The sequence below is a fragment of the Ascaphus truei genome, chromosome 1 (assembly GCF_040206685.1).
Source record: "Ascaphus truei isolate aAscTru1 chromosome 1, aAscTru1.hap1, whole genome shotgun sequence".
Taxonomy (NCBI): domain Eukaryota; kingdom Metazoa; phylum Chordata; class Amphibia; order Anura; family Ascaphidae; genus Ascaphus; species Ascaphus truei.
Window position 1 is genome coordinate 149,822,971 of NC_134483.1, and position 18,123 is coordinate 149,841,093.

At 39.2% G+C, this 18,123-nt stretch overlaps 1 protein-coding gene across 3 annotated transcripts in view; it reads left to right on the plus strand.

Moving 5' to 3' along the window:
• ZDHHC21 (zDHHC palmitoyltransferase 21) overlaps positions 1–12,922 on the plus strand; it is a 44,557-nt gene extending 31,635 nt beyond the window's left edge. For all 3 annotated transcript variants that reach the window (XM_075595910.1, XM_075595921.1, XM_075595899.1), the window contains 3 exons: positions 3,147–3,263; positions 10,222–10,265; positions 11,885–12,922. In XM_075595910.1, the coding sequence (XP_075452025.1) occupies positions 3,147–3,263; positions 10,222–10,265; positions 11,885–12,017 (294 nt within the window). In that variant the 3' untranslated portion in view covers positions 12,018–12,922. The remainder of the gene's footprint in view (positions 1–3,146; positions 3,264–10,221; positions 10,266–11,884) is intronic.
• The last annotated feature ends 5,201 nt before the right edge of the window (positions 12,923–18,123 follow it).

The window sequence follows — 18,123 nt, forward strand, 5'->3', positions numbered from 1 at the left end:
AGGGGTTATGTCTAGCACACCTGTAAGAGTATAATAAAGCAGCAATATACTTGCAGTTAGAGGTACCGGTGCTCCGTGGTTCAGAGAAATAACCTGACTGTGTAATTTCAAAATATATGAACAAATGGGAGGATCCAGGGCACTACGGATTTTTAAGAAAATAAATTTATTCTAGGCACTCACAACGTTTCGAGCTGTACAAAGCTCTTTCTCAAGTGACTGGCAAAGAAGACAGCATAAAAGTCCAATATATATAGTCCAAACTAAAGTGATTGATTAAAGTAAACCCCCCTTGATTACCCATGTGATTCCCATAGTCTCTTGATTGCACTTCCGGTTTTACTTAAGTCAGATGACACCCTAGTCCTGGGTGTGTAATGTCCGCGTCTCCTGATAGGCTTCTGTTCCCTCTTCCATACCCTGATGGGTAGTCTGCTGCGTGTCAGCGTGGGATGTTCCCTCTGCTTTCATCGGTCTTCGTGACATCATTTCCGCGACGTCACTTCTGCGTTGAGTTCACGAACTCAGTCCTGGCATAATGGGCTTCTCCTTTCGACTGCGCATGCGCAGCGGTGTCCCTGTCGTCCTGATGCGTCCGTCGCTCCCGTGACGTCGGCGTCTGGTTCCCAAATGTAGTGCAGGCTTCCATTGGCTTGTGCGCATGTTCGCTACTCTGTGGGCCTGAAGGGGGGTGTCAAATCATCAGTGGTCATGCGCAGTGATGTCCTACTCATAGGAAATGGGGAGGCAGGATATCAGCCACTTGTCAGGATGTTGTACATATATAATGAAATAAGAGTGAAAGATTGCAATCAATATTAGGTCCTTAAGTGTTCCCACCACCTCTAAAAGTAACCTAACACTATATAAACTATAAAATTAAAAACATTGTAGGTTAGAAAAGTACTTGGTAAGAAAGGAGGAGATCTCATTCTAGCTTAAGTACCAACCTTCTATATGAAATGAGTAAGCAGCAGCATGAGAACACTGTGAATTACAACGTGATGTTAGTATGTGTTATCTGCTATCCAAAAAACTGCTCATGAATAAAAAATCCCAACTATGCACATGTAATTCTAAGTTTACAAGCTGCAGGGCCTCCTACTTCAAAATGTTTTATAATAAATTGTATAGCATATGTATGGCATTTATTCCCCTGTCTGAGTCTTACATTTGGTTAATTTGAAGGTAGCGGTATGTTCCACAGTGAGTGACCAGACACATATACAGTGCCATCTATAGTGTTGGCCTTTAGGTTCGTTGGAAGTATCTGTTCAGAATAGGATCGAGATTAAGTCCTTGTTGGAGAACAGGTGGGTTTGCAGAGGGAGATCCATGGTTGATTACTGGTAGGAAAGGGTTATGTAAATTAGGGCAGTTTGGTACAAACTTACTTGAATAAATGTATTTTCACGAATTCCTGTTGGGCAACGTCAAAATATGTGGTTCGTGTTGTGTTGAATGTGATTGTCGAATAGTAGAGAGAAGCCAGCAAACTATGTAATGAGATAAGTGGGAGGTGGAAAACGGTCACAGTGAAGATATTAATGCATTGATAAGGGGAAGATCGCTAATGGGAGGGTTTTTTTTTTTACAGCAGTGTAGCGTGCTGGTATCCTGTAGTGTTTGACGTTGTGTGTTCCTAGTCACACTTTTATACTCACTGTGTGCCAGTTACACACACCAATATTAACATAATACATTGTAGATGAATTGATGCCAATGTTCATGCAACCCGCACCAATGACACAAAAAAAGGGGTGCCCTAAAACAAAGCATACATTGACCACATTTTAATCTAATACTCGGCATATTAAGTGATGTTGGCCTGAAAATCCAAATAAAAAGAAAAAACAGGGGAGACCCCCCAAGCTGATGCTACAAAATACTGCAATGTCCTGTATCATAGGCTATAAATAAAATGTCAGGAGCCGGTGTGCATAAAGAATGTAGGCAGTGAGTGTCCCGTGAATAATGGCAACAATAGAGTTTTAATCTGTGTGTCTGTTCTTTTGGCTTATATGCCCAATAAATAGTTATTTTTTGCCCCAGCCCTTTGCTCCTTTTTGGCAGTGCTCTACCCTCTACTTCTATCTACTTTGAAAATCCAAATAAGTTATCACCTCAGAAATGGACACCTCTCTAGTAAAGTAAAAGAGGTTACTATATAGTCAGGTAGCTGCTATTACAGCACAGCAAATACACACAGAACATCTTTACATCTGAAAAATCCCCATTGTAGCATGTATAGAAAGCTGACTGTACTGGGTTTATCATAAGGGATGGATCTGGGAAGTGGTTATCTGGTAAAGGCACAGTCCTCGGTGTGGGAGCATGGCTTGTCCTACGTCTAGTTACGGTCATTTTATTCCCATAGCAAGGGATCAGAGGTCGTGTTATTTGGCTGAGAAAGGTAAGTGAAATAATGACCTACTCTGTGGGGCTTACTGCTACCTGCTTTCCAGTATATCATTACAAGGAGAAGTTAAGATAAATATTTATTTTTATTACTTTTTGGCTTGAAAGCAAATCTGGCAAAATGCACGTGGCAATTACAAGTAGAATACAAGCGTTACTAATTGTGATACAGCAATATGATCTGCTCACACCTGTATTATCTTTGAACTGGTTTACTTTGGACAAACAGAAGAAAACAAAGGCAGACAGGCGCACTGAGGGGTGTGAACGATTTATTAATCTAAGACAGTGGGTAACCATCCACTGATACAGGATAAAAACAACAATAAGTCTAAACAGTTATACTAAAAACGGGACTGGGAATTGACCAAAATAGTGGATGTGGGGTAGGGGGTGACCAAAGTGATCTAGCTAAGCACTACAGAGAGGGTCCGGACCAATCTGAGTACTTACCCTGCTAGAGACAAGGAGACTCGCTTCCACCAGCTGCAAATACTCCACAGGAACTGCCACCACGTGACCTCTACGCGTTTCGCACGTAGTGCTTCGTCAGGAGTTCTACTGGTTTACTTTGGACAGCTGCTTTTGTCAGCCTGTTTTAGTACCGTAGCTCAGAAAGCGATTCTGTAAAGCATGTTGTTTTATTAAATGTTTCTTTTATTTCCTAATTGCTTTTAATGTCCTTTCCCCAGACTTCTAACCCATTTTTTTGTTTCTGTTCCCTGTAGGATCTGTTTATATTTAAACATGAACTGGCCATGCTTCGGATGTCCACTTTCATGGGTATCCTCATGTTTGGTGGCATGTGCAGTCTCTTCTACACGCAGATTATGGGCATATTGATGGTATGTGTTATTTTCCATTATTTCCATAGGGTTTTTAGTCCTCCTGCATCACACCAGCTATTATGACAACTTTCTTGCTTAAGGCTGCACTTATAGCGACAGCGACACGACGGCCCGTCAAAATAAATGCATTGTCGCTGTCTCGAGCGCTTATAGTAAGCGCGACACGACGGCTTGGTCGCGATCGATGGAAGTCATCTCAATTTGATTTTTCCTGCGACCGCAGTCTGACGTTGCCGTCGCGGTGCCGGCACTATAAGCGTTGCCTAAGATAGCATATCTCACACTAAGCTCAATTGCACTTTTATTTTCTTCCTACGACTAAAATATAACAGTTGCAATTGGGTCGAACATTAATTCTTCATGTTGAAGAATTACCTATTACCTACACTATTCTTGGTCGGTTACATTTTTTTTTGCATGCATAGATGAGGGTTGTAATTTAACTTCGGTATAGTGGTGCATTTGATTTAAACCATATATGCACCCAACTCAACCACAGTGGCACATTTGAAGTGCAGTAATCTGATTTCTGTGCTTACTGGGGTTGGAATTATGGCTCTATACATTTGGTCCAGATTCCACTCTGCCCAGCCACGCCAGTGAGAGGATGCTTATGAAAGACTCGTATTGATTGTTAAGACGTCTGCAGACTGCAGACTTGTGGAGCAACATTATATGGAGCCCTGGTTTGTGTGTTTGTAAACCCGTACACCATGGTACCTTTTGTCACTTCATCTTCTTTTGTCTCCATTTACAAATATGATTTGGCATGTTTTTTTGGTCTATGCATATAGAATAGTGCAGGGTTGCGCAAAGTGGGGGACGCAACATTTTCTGTGGGGGCAAGGCACTTACAGAGGCCACGCGCTCTTCCCCACATATAAATTAAATGCTGGAAGAGGGCGCGAGGCCTCTGTAACTGCTTCTTACCTTGTTTCCGGCGGCTTCTGACGTCACGTCGCCATGACAACGCAGCGTCAAATGGCACCGCGACATCACATGACGTTAGATGACGCAGAAGAAAAGGTAAGGGGGGGGGAGCAGGCAGGGGGGTGAAGACAAAGTTTGCATACCCCTGGAATAGTGTATCCTAGAATCACTATTCTATGTGAAAATATATATTGTTCTAGACATGCTACAATCAACTTACATGGTCGAAACCGCTGTCTGTGAATACTGTAGATTTACTGGCTATGCAATTCTTTAACCCAGGTTGGGCTGAAAAGCTGGGTAATACGGCATTCATAAGTTTATAGGGCTCCATGTTAAAATGGATTAGAAGCAAAACGTGACACACTTTTGTTGCTCATTTGCATGTCATTACCCAGATTCCCTGGCAGCACTGGGAGCATTATATGCTAATAGATAATGGTGAAAAGCAGGGTTGCAGACCTGTTTGAGAAATGTGATTGTGCTCATAAGTGATCTTTTTATTTGCTGTATAGTGGAGGGTTTTTGTCACTTTTTATCCACCAAATTTTCACACATACTTTAATGATGCTAAGTGTACAAATCTTGTCTGGCGTATTCTGCTTGCCTATAGATCCCTCTGACTGGAACTTGGTTAAATAATGAACCATAAGGATAGTCCTGCATTGATTTATATCAATCCGAGTAATAATTTAAAATGAAGATAGGTTTAGGCTTTCTGTTACTCAATACAAATGTAAATTAAACATGCAGGACAGTGTGTGTGTGTGTGTGTGTGTGTGTGTGTGTGTGTGTGTGTGTGTGTGTGTGTGTGTGTGTGTGTGTGTGTGTGTGTGTGTGTGTGTGTGTGTGTGTGTGTGTGTACACATATACATCATGGTTATCTCCACTTTGTCGTGTGAGTATCTTACATTTCCAAAATGTTCTAATTATTTATATCAGCTTTAACCTCTTGCTATTAAACGGCACATTAACTTCAAACTTAATCTGCTCTTCACTCCTCTGCCAGCCCTTACATGTCAGCTTTAATCCCTCACTATATTTCTCTATACCCTGTGTCACTAGACCCATCTCACACTTACAACCGCACTCACATGCTACAAAGTAACTTCAAAACCCATGCACATTGGAACCAATGCACTCAAATGTACTCTTACTGTTTTTGTTACTGTCTTCGATGCAATGTCACATTTAGGTCTTGATGCATTTATACTACTTGTATTAATAATTGTACTAATGCTGCGCTTATAGTGACAGCGCTGCAAAGTCAAAACAAAGGCATTGCCGACGGAGCGACGGCTTGGTCGCGATCGCTGGAAGTCATCTCAATTTGATTTTTCCCGTGACCGTAGCCTGATGTCGCCGGCACTATAAGCGTAACCTAATTGTATTGTAAAGTTGTACAAAAAATGGGAAGCACATATATATATATATATATATATATATATATATATATATATATATATATATATATATGTTATGTTATGGATTTTGACCCCAAGGTTGTGAGAGCCAACCCATATGTTCTCCAGTTCTACTCCAGACTGCAGAAGGAGAGGGCACTACGACAGGCTTCCCTTGACCCTTTCCTTGAGCAGGAGAATTGATGTTCGACAGTCAGAACTAACCTGTGGCACTTTACCTGTGTATTCCATATGGGAACATGTAAATACTAGTGTATAGAACAAATTGTAGTGTATAGAAAAAAATGGTATATATATATATATATATATATATATATATATATATATACACCATTTTTTTTTTTTTTTACAATACACCCATATTCTCTGTTTCTCTCCTTCTCCCCTTGTCTATGTATGTCTTTATCTTTGCAACCTCCCTCTTTTACCTTTTGGGCCTTTTCTTCTTTCTCCCCATTTCCCTCTCTCCATCTCTCGTACTTCTCAATTATTCTCAGCCTCTCCCTCTTTTCTCATCCGCTCTCCTGTTCCAGGAAAATCCTCAGGAAGGGACGGCTTGCATAATTACTTGAGGAACTGTTTCGTATTATTGTGCGCAGTCTGCAAAAGCAGATTATCTGTGACCCAGATAAAGTAATTAGAATTTACTCAGACACTTCCACGGAAAGGATCTAGTAATCTCATTTCCAAAAGTTAAAAAAAAAGGGCCTTTCTAGTAACATGAGCAGATGTTTAAATTGGACAACATCATTCAAGCAAACTAATCTATAACCTAATTTGAAGGGATCATCTTGATGGTTTCTGCATTGGAAATATGTGTCCATGTTTCTCTAAGTAGTGCTTCACATAGCTTTAACTTTTGAAAGGGTTTTATCTGGCTCCTCTTCTGCTGCGATCTCTAACATTTTGTGTTGAAAGTATAGCTCCTCTTTCCTGCTCGTCAGACATTGCATATGTTTAATTTTTTTTACCCGGAGCGGATTGGATCTGTGTTTGAGAAACTAGGTCCTTTTGTGTTCTAATCACAGTTGGTGTATATTCACAATCTTTATCTAATGTATTTTGGTGAACTAGATGTGAATTAATGTTAATTGTTTGCAAAGTAACTATGAAATTAGCCAAACAGATAAACATATGTAGCTAACATTCTTGAATTCAACAGGCCCGAGAAAAGCGATTCACGTTCATTTTTAACAGGGTGCAAAGAATTAAAACGGTTACATTAAAGCGGACTGAATCTTATTGAAGAAGCAATTAGACTGATGCGATTTCTGTTTAATTTTTTTTGTCCTGCTTGTGGGACTGGCCCATTAACCTTTAGTTGGAAACTAATATAACTATGCATACACAAGGTAAAGACATCCCGTATTCGGTTCGCAAACATTTAGGTCTATTTTTTGGGGAAAGACCATAGGATTTGGCAAATGGATTGTGTTATACAATATTTTGCCAGCAAAAAAATAGTACTTTGTATTTTTCAAAATGTCGCCTGATACAAGCATTTGCTTTCCCTGAGGGCCCTTTTGTAAATTGTGGCAGAAATTACCAGATTTTGGCAAATATTGTTTTTTCTAATGGAATTTGGGGAGTTTTCTTCAAACACTGGAAAATTCAGGAATCTTTGGTTGGCAGAGAAGATCCATTCGTATAAAGTTCCAACCACCTTTTTTTTTAATCGGAACTTTGATTTGGCAGATATTAGAAAAGAGCAGCAACTGTGATTAGCTGTTCACCTTTATTGTAGATCTAAGAGTCTTGTCTCATTAAATAGTGCTGTGTTGACTAAATGAAAGGTAATGTGCCACTAATGTGATTAAAATAAAGCCCAGGTAGCATTAATGATCCCGTTAGAAGTGGATAGGGATTTATCCTTGTTTACTTTAACTCAATCCAGGGCTTCTGAACCCTTGTTTTTTCTCTTCCATTTCTTTTACTTTTCAGACATTAAAAAAGTTATGGTGGGTAAAAAAAAAAAAAATAAGTGACAAAAAGCCTCTACTGTACAGTGCACAGCAAATAAAAATACCACTTGTGGTACGTTTGCATGTCTCAGACAGGAGCGCAACCCTGTCTTTCCCCATTATCTCTTAGCACACAGTGCTTCCACTGCAGCCAGGGATTCTGGGTAATGACATGCAAATGAGCACTGTGTCGATCTTTATTTCTTATCCATTTTAAAAGGGGTTTATAACCTATAAGCTTATACCTGCCGTATTACACAGCTTTTTCAGCAGCTGTTTCGACCGATTGGGTATCACCAGCGCGAGGTTGGTTGCTGGCTATGCAGCGTGAAGCGGGTAAAAACACTGGACATTATAAAAGTTATGGTGGGTAGGTTTACTGGCTGGGCACGTCTTTAACACGGGAAGTGCTGAAAAGCTGGGCAATGCATCAGGAATAACCTTATAGAAGTCCATGTTAAAATGGATAAGAAGTAAAGAGTAACACACTGCTCATTTGCATGTTGTTACCCAGAATCCCTGGCTGCAGTGCAAGCACTGTTTGCTAAGCGATATTGGGGTAAAGATAGGGATGCGGACCTGTCTGAGACATGCAAATGTACCACAAGTGGTATGTTTATTTATTTTACTTTTAACACATTTAAAGTGTTTAACTTGTCTAGTCTAATGAATTGTTCTTCTTTTCTTCTCTCTGTATGATTTTCCACCAGTTCATCTCTATCTCTATCCACAAGTCTTTGTTGTCCTCGCCTATAGACATAACACACCCACTTTATGCTCCTTTGCCCTTCTTTAATAAAGAAGTAATGGATGAATCAAGGGATAAAATAATGGCCAGTCCGTCTGATCTTTCAACACTTGTGCAACCTCACCTTTTTGCTCCCTTTCTGCATTTATGATGACACTTACAGTATGTTGTGCATTGCGTTAGTGTGAGTTTTCTGACCGGTGTAAAGAAAATGGACTTCCTTATTCCATTGCCTAATATATACCCCAACCAGTTGACAGTTGCTCCCGTTATGTCTTTTGCCTTAGGTGATATGCTGGGGTTGATATTTAGGTTTGATCTCGTTAGCACAGTATAGGGTATTGTGTAGAGCAGCATTCTCATTCTGAGATATTGTTGACAACAGGGCAGAAACAAGCGAGGTATCCCAGGACAGCAAGGAATCCGTGCAGGGCCATATATTAATATGCATGTACACTGATGAGTTGTTAGGTTTCCTCCAGCTTCCTCCCTTTACACAGTATTGGAGCAGACTGGTACAGTACATTATTTACACGAAGGAAACATAGAGGGCTCTGCATTGACCTTTTATTCTTGTTACATTTGTCATTGTATTCTGATCACATATTTAATACATGATTTTATTGATTCTGCTGGTGAAGGAGAAAAGGCAGTTGTGAAGTATTTCGGGACTGGCAGGAAGCAGCACTGCACAGTCATTTTATCCCATGTACATTTTTGGGTCAGCTGAAAATCTCATATCAAATACATTTGAAACAGAAAATAAACTTCTAGTTAATTCATTTTAATTCTTATATCATTGCACCGTACGCAGCAAAATATACAACGTTTTTCAGGCACAAGAGTCTCCTGTATTGTAGTAATTGCTTCAGGGATATAAGTTAACTGGCCTATAATAATACAATGAGATACAAACCTGCTCTAGACGCATTGAACGTATTACTAAGGGGGTCATTTAATATTGCCCAACAGCCATTATTGGCCAAAAACTCCCAGGGAGTTTTCAGCGAATAACGACCTGGACAGCCGGTTTGCTCTAGAAAACGTTCCAAGCTCGCCACGGTTACCCATGCTACACTGCAGGACATGGCCAAATGGGATTTGGATATCGGGTTGTGACTATGTGCCGCCTCCCATCACATCTGTGATCACATTTTGGCTAATTTGTGGAATGGACCTACAGTTTACATAGTCAGTATTAGATGAGTGTGCATTGACCACCATCTTATCCTGAATATCTTTACATTTTCACCAATGTATAAAATACCCTCATGGGGGCACTGTTCACATTATAATCGGTTCAATACAATAAGTACAAATTCCAATTCAGTGAACATATTGGGCAAGGCATCATTTGTACACAGAACTATTTCTATCAATTCTTGCACTATGGTGGTTTATTGGGCTCAATTAAATAAAGCCATTTATGTTGGCTTCCGTGAATTAAAACGTCTGGAGGATATTGAGTGTAATAGATTGATAAATAAATTGCCCCTATATAGATTGATAAATAAATTGCCCCTGCCCAATAACCTATATAGATTGGGAGACACTGTTTTTTAATCTGTTAAAGGCTTCTTCAAATGACTTGATTTATTTCTACAAGAAAAGGCAATAAGTAGCCTCTTCTCTGGCGTTTTAGGGTTTCCCAAGTTCATTGTTGGAGAGCAACCAACGAGCCAGGTTTTCACTGCAACACACACACTGCAAGTTGTCTTGGTGATGATTAGAGCTGGGTTAATTAAGTATTAGAGAAACCTTTGAACCCTATCTTGTCGATTTGCCCTGTACGGTATTGTCGGCGCTTTTCTCACAACCTGTTAGTCGTTTATGCAAAGTAAGTAACAAAGGCAAAATTAGGTCACCGCATCAAAATGTTTCTCTTTCAACAGGATACAACAACTATAGAAAAAATGTCCAATTGCTGTGAAGAAATGTACGTATTGGTTAAGTATATCCTTCCTTATTTTTCTTCATGGCCACTGTTCTGTTCTCTCCTGCTCCCGTTTTTCCAATTGTCAATGAGAACTGTGTTTTTTTCCTTATGTCTACAATTATTCTTGTCGTTTTTTTTTTTTTTTCTTCATTGTGTGCTATAGCAAAAATGATATATCTGCTGGTATATTTCATGCTTTTGGGCAAATGCTGTCATTTTCTCTAGTAAGAATTAAATGTGTTTTATTAAAGACAAAGGATGACATGCCGAATTTATTTTGTAAAATGCACATCTTATTTCTTCGTCCATTTCTCCCTTTTGGAAAGCGGTTTTCTACTGTCTCTTTTTTTTTTTTGGTCTGCTCTTCTGATTAGTGAGGCAGCCAATCTGCTAAAATAGAAGCAGCAATCATCCCGAACTAATCGCTTTTTTTTATTTTTTACTGTATTGGGACTAGGAGATTGTTGAGAGTTCAGCCATGCTATTTTCAGCTCAGGGACCCCCCGTTCCCGAGATACTTAGCGGCGAAGTTACCAGTATTAGCTCCTGTTTTTTAAAGGTGATTTAAATGGCTTCCCAATAGGAAGTCACAACTGATGTTGCGGTTTCCTATTGGACAAGAAATTTGGCAGCATTTTTGCTTTCCCCCGGTCGGAGATTTAAAACCAGTATCTTGTAAGTATTTCAGGAACTTGAGACACCTCCCCTCCCCAGCTCCCACCCTGGTCCAGCATGGTATTATTAGCCACGGCCGTTCCTTCGCACACCACTTTGCCGCAGGGACACTTTGTTGCATGGACATTTAGCAGGAGAGGACACTACTGCACACAAAACAATAATTGCACTTCCGGTGACCGGCTCACCTTTGAGGTTACTATATAAATTGACGTTTCCCCTTCATTTAGCGAAAGTTGGTATTCATGTCTCCTGTCCTTTAAGATATTAACTGCAGGGAATAATGTCTGATCAATTTGCCGAGGATATTGACACCTCTGTGCAGACTGCTGGGTTACATGAATTGTTCTCTTTTTCTCTCCTCAAAGGAAATCAAACCAGTATTGGGCTTTCTTAAAACAGTGATATTTGGGCTCAAATGACTAGCAATGCAATTGAATTTTCCCTAACAATTATTCGGCATTTGGTATACATTTGTGAATATATCATGCTGCAGGTGTCCAAACTGCTAGTATGCCACTTTCTGATCATTTTTAATAACATGCTTTAGCTTTCTGACACATAGTGGGCCATATTTATTTATTTTGTTTTTTATTTTCTGTTTTGAGGGAAGTAGTTGATGACGAGACAACAAGGCATTGCCAGGGATCAAAGCCGAAAGGAAAAAACTTGCTACTGTGTAGCTGACATGAATTCTTGTCATCCGAGATTGTCTACAACTTTAGAAGTTGCCCTCCGTTGATTGACAATCCAGTTATGGCCCCTGCTAGGTGGTGGTAAAACGCAGCTGCATGTCACCATGAAAGGAAAGCTGCATTTGTGATGCTAGGGAGCACAATTCATCTGCGCTTTCTAATAGATCCCCAGCCAACCCTGTATTGTCTACACTGACTGAAGTGCACCATGGGAATGCTGTCTTTCACTAATAATGCTGTCTTCTGTAGATCGAGAGCTCGTAAACCATGGCAGCAGACCTTCTCAGAAGTTTTTGGCACTCGCTGGAAGATCCTGTGGTTCATTCCATTCAGGCGGAGGCGACCACTGCGCGTCTCCTACTACTTTGCCAATCACGTCTAAACAGATGGATGGTGGGCACAGATGGCTCCGCCACGCTGGAAGCAAGTTACAGGTTTTATCATAACAGAGCTATGACAGTCTTCAAGTCAATTATAATCCACCCACCAATCTTCGACATCACAAAGTGCCCCAGGCTTTGTTTTAATAGTGATCTCAATGCTGTGGTGGGCAAGGTACAAGATATGTATTTATGTGTTGAAGGGTATATTCTATCAAGTTGTCCTTTTCCCCTCAGGACACGTGAACTCTTCCCTCAGGCTAAGAACTAATATCATGGATTAAGATATTGTTTGACGTGGAAAAAGTTTTAAATTGTATAACTTTTTTTTCCCTTCCGTTTCTCTTCTTAATAATGCACTGACATGAGGAATCTGTTTTATTTTATTTTAATATTTTTATTACCTAATGGATCAAATAGTATTTATTTTTTTTATAAAGGGAAACAAAATCGTCCTTCTCTTCTGCTAGCTTTTTTTTTTTTTCTTCATCTGCCAAAGCTTCCCTGGACCAGTGCTGTACATAATGTGTCACATACAAATTCCCTGGAGATCAAATAATGCTTTTAACTTGAATGAACAGTTTCTATAAACAAAACCACCCCACTAAAGGTTATCATTATTTATACTCTAGTGTGTATATTTTGCTACTTTTTTTGTGTGGAATATATTATGCCTATTAGGAGGTTTTTTTGTTGTTTTTTTTTTAACTGTGTAACCATGTATACTCGTATTGTGTTGAAGGGAAAATGGAATAAGGATATATAGAAATGGTATTTATTAACCAAAATGTATAACTGCTAATGGCAATCTTTTTTTATTTCTGTATATATGAAGATGTTATGATTATATTTCTGTCCATAGTTATGATCGACTATATGGGCATGTAAATAGATATTTAATATGTTGTACTTGTGTCAGGTCACGTTACTGTTTATATATCCATACAATTTAGAGCAATGGCAGGCATTACGTATGTGTGTATGTGTGTATGTGTGTATGTGTGTATGTGTGTATGTGTATGTATGTATATTACACAAATTTACATACACATATACAAATGCATGTACATATACATACATTCACATATATACACATACATATATATATATGTATATATTTATACGCACATACCTATACACACACACACACACACACACACACACACACGTGTGAGTGTGTTTATGCATGTATATTTATATATATATATCACTTGTGAGCACATTCACATGTCTTAGACAGGTCTGCAACCCTGCCTTTCACCGTTATCACCTATCATACAGTGCTTCCACTGCAGCAAGGGATTCTGGGAAATGACATGTACATGAGCACACTGTACCTTTTGCCTGAAATCAATTTTTACATGGGACTTTTATAAGCTAATGCTCACTGTTCACACAGCTTTTAAGCACAACACGGGAATCGGATGCAAAGCCAGAGATACCACTCAGACATGTTTCGACCTTAATGATCTCATCAGTGGTAGGTTGGTTTTACTGGCTTTGCAATTTTCAAGGCTGTAGGATTTTCACCCACCATAACGTAAAATGTGATTGTGTATGTGTATAATATATATATATATATATATATAGTGCACAATTGATCAGGTGTAAGCAATATGAAGATGGTCCCTATGTGCAGCCACGGTGTTCCTGATCTCACACAGATACAATTAATATAGCAAAAAGAAACAATTGAACATAGGGCGCAACTATTAGACAATTAGTGGATAATGTGATACATAAATGCAATAGCTCGGAGTGTGTAAATAGAGAGAGCAAAAAAGTCCCAACTTTTATGGATCCTGTGATTAACAAAAGAGAGCCAATATGGTGAAGTTCCCGCAGTAGGAACGAAACGCGTAGGGTTTTATCTTGAGTAAAACCTGTAGCCCATCACTCTGATTCACCTGCCCTAGTACTGTTGACTTGAGAGGAGGAATAACAGTGGTGGGACCGGAGCAGCTTCAAACAGCTGACAGATTTCCCCCACCACCTTCTGACATTACTGGAACGGGACTATGAGCAATCATCGCGAGATCTGACTACTGGAGTAGTAGCCTCACATACAGACACACTGGATGAGAGGGAGACGCCGGAATTTCCCTTCCGAATGCCCGTGCGGTGGCATATACCCACAATACACAATTTATCTGCAACATTGTAAGTAGCCACTTTTCGTTTCCGCATAAATGTTATATCTTGAAGTACTTCACCATATTGGATCGCTTTTGTTATTCACAGATTCCATAGAACGTGGGACTTTTTTACTATCTCGATTTACACACTCCTTCGAACTATTGCATTTATGTATCACATTATCCACTAATTGTCTACTTAGTTGTCCCTATGTTCAATTGTTTCGTTTTGATATATAGGTTTGTGTGTGTGTGTGTGTGTTCGCGTGTGTGCGCACAGGCAGAAGGGACGTTGCAGCTGTGATTAGGAGCTTCTCTATGCTCCTGTCAGCACCTTAATGCTGGCACTGTCCTGTACTGCCCCGGTCCTCTTCCTACACAGGGAACTAGTGGTTAGCATTGGAGAGGAGCAGTGTTTGTCTTTCGCAGTATTTATCATTAAGCCACTGAGGGAGGGGGAGAAGCTACGAACCAAGCCAGCAACATCACCGCTCCCTCTGCACTGGAGAGAGAGGGAGAGCAGGCTGCTGGGGGTGGCCAGAGGTTGCAGGCCGCAGGTGAAGCCCCCGTGGGCCATATATGGCCATCAAGGATTTCAAGTTTTCACAACAAATACCATTGATTGATAATACCATCACTCAGAAAGAACTAATATTCCTTTTTATAAACCCATTCCGTGAAATTGTGGGGCGTTTGTGAGAAGACACTTTATAGCCCATGCATTTGAAGAGGTCATGATGTGTCTTCCAGCACCAAAAAACTGTCTTATGAAATAGAAATAGCATAACTTAGTAAATATGCTCCATTATCGCCTACATTTGAAGACAAAGGAATTCCGTGGGTGACATTGTAGAGGGTTTTTTGTCTTTTGAGAACCATGGTGGCCATTTTATCTTTCTCTTCTCCATTTGCACATTATGATCTGAATCACAATTAACTATCCCTTATTCACACTACAAAAGCAGGATTCCCATTAAATAAACCAAGATATGTGCTTAAGGAGACCTGAATGACAATCTGAAGGTGCATCAAACTACAGAGATGGCAAATCTAGATGGGACGAAAGACTTATTGTAAAGGGTACTTTTTCAATGTAGTAATATTAAAACATTTCTGTTAAATTGTGAAACGTTGATGCGGTCAAAATAAATAAAAATGATTCACAATTTTTGATGCACCAAAAATTAGGTAGAAGTCGAATCAATAAGTATATGTAGGCCTGTATGTGTATACATACACATTAACTGCAATGTGGCGTATGGATTGTAACGGTATAGCTGTGAAATGCCACTTTAGTAAGTGAAGACTGGCGCCTAGATTACTAAACTAGATTTATATAGGTTTTTTGTCAAATTAAACATTTGTTTTATGTGCCATGCACTTAATTTAGTGGCATGGCATTAACAATAATGCATTAACTACACACGTTAACATATTGGTTTTAAAAATACAATCTGGAAAAAAAGTATACAATTATATTTCCAGAAAACCGTAATATATAGCTTTATCATTTTTACTGAAATGTAATGTTCAGAACAAATTTACAATGTTCCACGAAATTCTGACATCGTCGCCACCATATATCTGAAGGAGCTGTGCCTAATGAGTTTATAAAGATGCAATCACATTACACGGATAATCTTGAACTGTCAATTATTTTTAACGTGTACTATTAGTAATTGTTGTGCAACTTTTTATGTCACTTGTTTTGTTACTTTGAACCCTTCTCTTTGTAATACCATCACTAATAATGCTGGGTGCCCATACAATATTGACCGTTTAGCAAAATGAAATTTGGTGAGCTCACACCTATCAATATATCAAAATATATTAATAACACTATATATACGACATATATTATGTCTCATGAGTGCTACTAAGGAAAGAGAATTGGGTGTACAATTTTGGGAAACAAATACATAAACCCTGTGCTAATTCCTGAGTTGCCTTGCAATTGATTAGTGGAATTGTACATTTTTGATCCCAAGTCCATATCAACAAAGGAGTCATTTAGTTGCATTTGTGGTCAATAAATTATTGAATCCTGCTAAGCACATTTGTACTTCAACAGCACACTATTTCCACTTTCCATTGAGTTCCACGGATCAGCATAGATTATTTTTGTCTGCTTCTCATTGTTTTTGTGGAATTCGATTAATATGAGCAACATTTTGCATTATTTAACATGGTATTATTAGGATAGAGTTGTTCCTTAGAAGATGTTTGTATTTGGATGATGCATTTGTCAAAGGAGGTTGACATATTTCTCATTTTTAACATGGGGTTGGTTCCCTTTTTCCATTGTTTACATAATTTTAATCTTTACCTAATTTAATGCAGCATTTCATTCAAAATCCTGTTTTTTTTTTTTTATATATAAATAAATCCGTTGTGTAGTATTTGATAATACTGTGGTTTTTTTTCTGATTTTTATTAATATGTGAATTTTGCGCTTTATGTATTAAGCTTCTTTTGGTTGCTGTAGCAACTATTTAGAAAGTTACACCACTGCCTCTTTTGAAAGAAGCAGCCATATCGCGTGCCCTGGGGGAAGCAGGATCTTCGCCAATCAATCGGGGGAAAACCAATAATTACATTGCCGTAAAGGCAAAAGGAACTGTTGCATTTATTAAAACATAAACATAAATGTAGTCATGAGGAAATGCCTCTTTAAAATTTAGCAATGAGCAGGACACCCACATATTTGTTTTACCTAGTAATAAAGCTGTATTCTTTCACACCTCAACGACATATAGAATATATTAAATATTACAACCTTTGCTTGGCAAAAAGATCCGGCTGTTTTTGATATGTCATTCTAATTTGTTGCTACATGGAATTCCATGCGCTGGAACTCGCCAGTGTTCTCAGAGACGCGCTCGCTCTGCATCCTGGCTATTTTCAGTCACGCAGTTGACCAGTTATTCTGTACTTTCTATGGTTAAGTGAAGCAAACCTTCTTTTTTTTTTTTTTTTCTCTCTTCTGCATCCTAGGTAAACAAATGCTTTAAAGCAGCAATCCACGCTGCTTCTAATTGTTTTTGGCATTTTATTTTCTTACTTTGAGATCTTATTGCCTTTTCCAACACGGTTTCTATTTTTTAGCATTTGATGCTCCGTTCTGGAGATAGAAGTGTTTGAAATATTAAGTAAAATGAAGCTATTCCCGGAGCCCAGTTCCGATTTAAAAGGTTACCATGGTTATCCCAGATGCTAGAGTTTAATAAAATAATGGTTGTTAACCAGACACATTCTATGAGTTAAAGCCGCAATTCTCCCCAGAAGCCTATATGAGTTTAACGGGTGCAATTATTTGCTGTGAGTTGGCCCTGTTAGATGTATGTAGGACATTCTGGAAGGTGAACACATTCTAGAGACCTCTTCGCGGGAAAAATTTATTTTAGCAATTGGGAGCATTGGAAGATCACTTCAGATTCTTTGGCTCCTCTTTACAAAATATTAAAGTCGTCTTCCCAGAGCTGGTGAAGCTTGTAGGGCTATTTATTGGAGTGGAGCTGCACTAGGGAAGGGCCTTAATATCTATTGCCCCCCTGCGGCAAAACATGGGGTGTTTTGTGTGTGACAGATGTATACCATTGATAGTGTATTACAGTGTGAAACCGGAGCTGGGGTGTCTACACCACATTGGAATACAGTGCAGGGTGAAGTGCTTCCTTTGTCTTCCAATCACCAAGATCAAAACAGTGAGTGCTTTAGACTCAATTGCACCTTGTTATAGAATTTTTGCCCCACGGCAGAATTGTGGATTTAAAACCCCACTAATGATCACACAGGCACATTGTGACTGTACAGTACAAAAAAATGACAAACCGCTAGCTGCCTTTTGCTGCCCGCTTATTTTATAGGCTTTATTTGACAGACAATCAGTGTGTAGACGAGGCAGCAAAACACAACCATTTGAAGATCAAAGAGACCATTATATCACTTTGCTGCTGGGTGCAAAATGTGACCA